Genomic DNA, 2,594 nt, shown 5'->3' on the forward strand with positions numbered 1-2,594 from the left:
ACTAGAATTCATCAGCATATCTGTGAAACTGACCCTACAGTATCCAGGGTCACCCTCTGATTTGTCATTTCTGCCAAAAACTTCAAAATTAACAAAAAGCTTTCTAAATCAAATCAGACTGAATTTTATAATTTCTTCCACACCCATCTTGAAAGTAAACAAAAATCTCAAAAGTAAATGAAACTCTTTAAGTTTTAAAGAACAGTATGTGAACAACCTCCCATAACCAAATAACTGTTCTACACAGTCGATGCACTTAAAATTCCTATTAAAAATGGCCCATGGAAATTGATACCTGAGACTTGACACGTCTTGTTCTCTTCGGCACAATGTTCATTCTTGTGCCTGGCTCTGGGGAAGTTTGGACATCAGTGCCAAGAACCTCAGGCTCCACTTTTTCCTTAAGATCTAAATTAGGCATTTGTACACCCTAAAGAATCAGAGCACAGAAAGAGAGCAGATTCACTGAAAAGAGATCAAATTTGAGACTCGGAAAAAATAATAAATTTCCAATAAATTCCAATAAATACTATAGGAAACCAGATGACAATTCTCCCATCAAATTGATCTACAGATTCAAGACAATCTCTATCAAAATCTTAGCAGGCTTTTGTAGAAATTGAGAAGCTCATTCTAAAATTTATGTGGAAATGCAAATTATTTAGAAATTCTGAAAAAAGGACAAAGTTGGAAGACTTACACTACTGCCTATCAAAATTTACTATAAAGCTATAGTACTCAAGACAGCACAGTATTGGAGTTAGGGTAAATATACAGATCAAAGAACAAAACAGAGACCAGAAATAAACCTACATATTTAAATTCAACTGATTTTCAAAAAAGGTGCCAAAGTAAATCAATAGGAAAAGGGTACTCTTTTTAACAAATGGTGCTGGTACAATTGAATATTCATTTACCCTGTTCTCCACCCTAAAAAATTATATACCCTGACCTCATACTACACACACACACACACACACACACCCTAAAAATGGATCAAAGACCTAAACATAAAAGCTGAAACTACAAAACTTCTAGATGAAAACAAAGAAGAAAATCTTTGTGGTCTTCAGTTAGGAAAAGATTTCTTAGCTACGACAACAGAAACATGATCCATAAATACAGAGGGGAAAAAAAAAATCAATAAATTACTCTTGAAATAGATACCATTATGAAAATGAAAAGGTAAACCAAAGACTAGGAGAAAATATTTGTAAAACCATTTTCCGATAAAGAAGTTGTATATAGAATATACAATGAACTCTCAGAACAAGTATAAAATGAGGAACAACCTAATAAAAACAATTTGAAGAAACACTTCATGAAGTAAAATATATGAATGGCTAATATGCACATGAAAAGATGCACAACACCATTAGTCATTCAGGAAATGAAAATTAAAATCACAATGAGATACCACTACACACCCACTAGAATGACTATAAGCAAAATAACTGACAATACCAAGTGCTGGCAAAGACGTGGAGAAACTGGAAGCCTCTACATTACTGGTGGGAATGTAAAATGGTTCAGCCACTTTGGAAAACAGTTTGGCAGTTTCTTAAAAAGTTAAACATAAACTTACCATATAACCCAGCAATTCCACTCCTAGGTATCTACCCAAGAGAAATGAAAACATATGTCCACACAAAGACTTGTACATGAATTTCATAGCATTATTCATAATAGCCTTAAACTGGAAACAATCCAACAGTCCATCAACTAGTAAATGGATAAACAAAAATGGTATATCCATTCAACAGAATATTATTCAGCCATTAAAAGGAATGAAGTACTAATACATACTAAAACATGGATGCGCCTTAAAAACATTAAGCTAAGGAAAAGAAACCAGATACAAAATCATGTGGTATGATTCCATCTATGTGAAATTTCTAGAAAAGACAAAACTATGGAACTAGAAAGTAGATGAGGAGTTGTCTAGGTTTGGGAGTAGGAGCAGGAATCAACTATAAATGAACACAAAAGAACTTTTTAGGCTGATGGAAGTGTTCTAAAACTAGATTGTGATGTGTGATTTTTATTAAAGTTTGTTAACTGTGTACCTACAAAAGGTAAATTCTATAGTATGTAAATTATACCTCACTTAAGCTGTTAAAAAAAAAACACATGAAATCAAGAGAAGGAATTTTTCAAAAAGCTTAAGCAAAAGAACTTATTTTAAATAAAAAAACACCCTTCATTCCCATTAGCCTTTATCTTGTAAAACATCAAAAATAGCTGATTTTTAAACTACACCTTGCTTCCCCAAATTTTGGTAGGTGGAGAAATCTTTTTCAACTTATTATGCACAGGCAACTGCTAACTTGTTATGGTGAACGCAGTCTAAAGTTAAACTTGGCAAACTGGATTTATCCACTCCTAAAAAAAATGATGCATCTCACCATAAGGCTGACACCAGATTGGAAAAGCTCATATGGGTAGAGAATTCTTTCATAGTGTGACTTCAAAAGAGACCCAGTTCCTTTTCCTGGTAGATATCCTAAGCGGCTACCCACTTTCGACCATTTCTTCTCTTTGGTGACCATTTCAAAACCTCCTTTGCTGGCAACGATCTGAAAAGAAAGTAAAAA

The 2,594-nt window shown here is 33.5% G+C and overlaps 1 protein-coding gene across 1 annotated transcript in view; it reads right to left on the reverse strand.

Moving 5' to 3' along the window:
• The window catches only part of KDM5A (lysine demethylase 5A), a 72,617-nt gene that overhangs the window by 58,912 nt on the left and 11,111 nt on the right, over positions 1–2,594 (reverse strand). The window contains exons 4-5 of the mRNA XM_006923872.3: positions 2,406–2,576; positions 296–430 (exon numbers count right to left, since the gene is read on the reverse strand). Coding sequence (XP_006923934.1) covers positions 296–430; positions 2,406–2,576 — 306 coding nt within the window. The remainder of the gene's footprint in view (positions 1–295; positions 431–2,405; positions 2,577–2,594) is intronic.

Source organism: Pteropus alecto, unplaced genomic scaffold (genome assembly GCF_000325575.1).
Source record: "Pteropus alecto unplaced genomic scaffold, ASM32557v1 scaffold76, whole genome shotgun sequence".
NCBI lineage: Eukaryota > Metazoa > Chordata > Mammalia > Chiroptera > Pteropodidae > Pteropus > Pteropus alecto.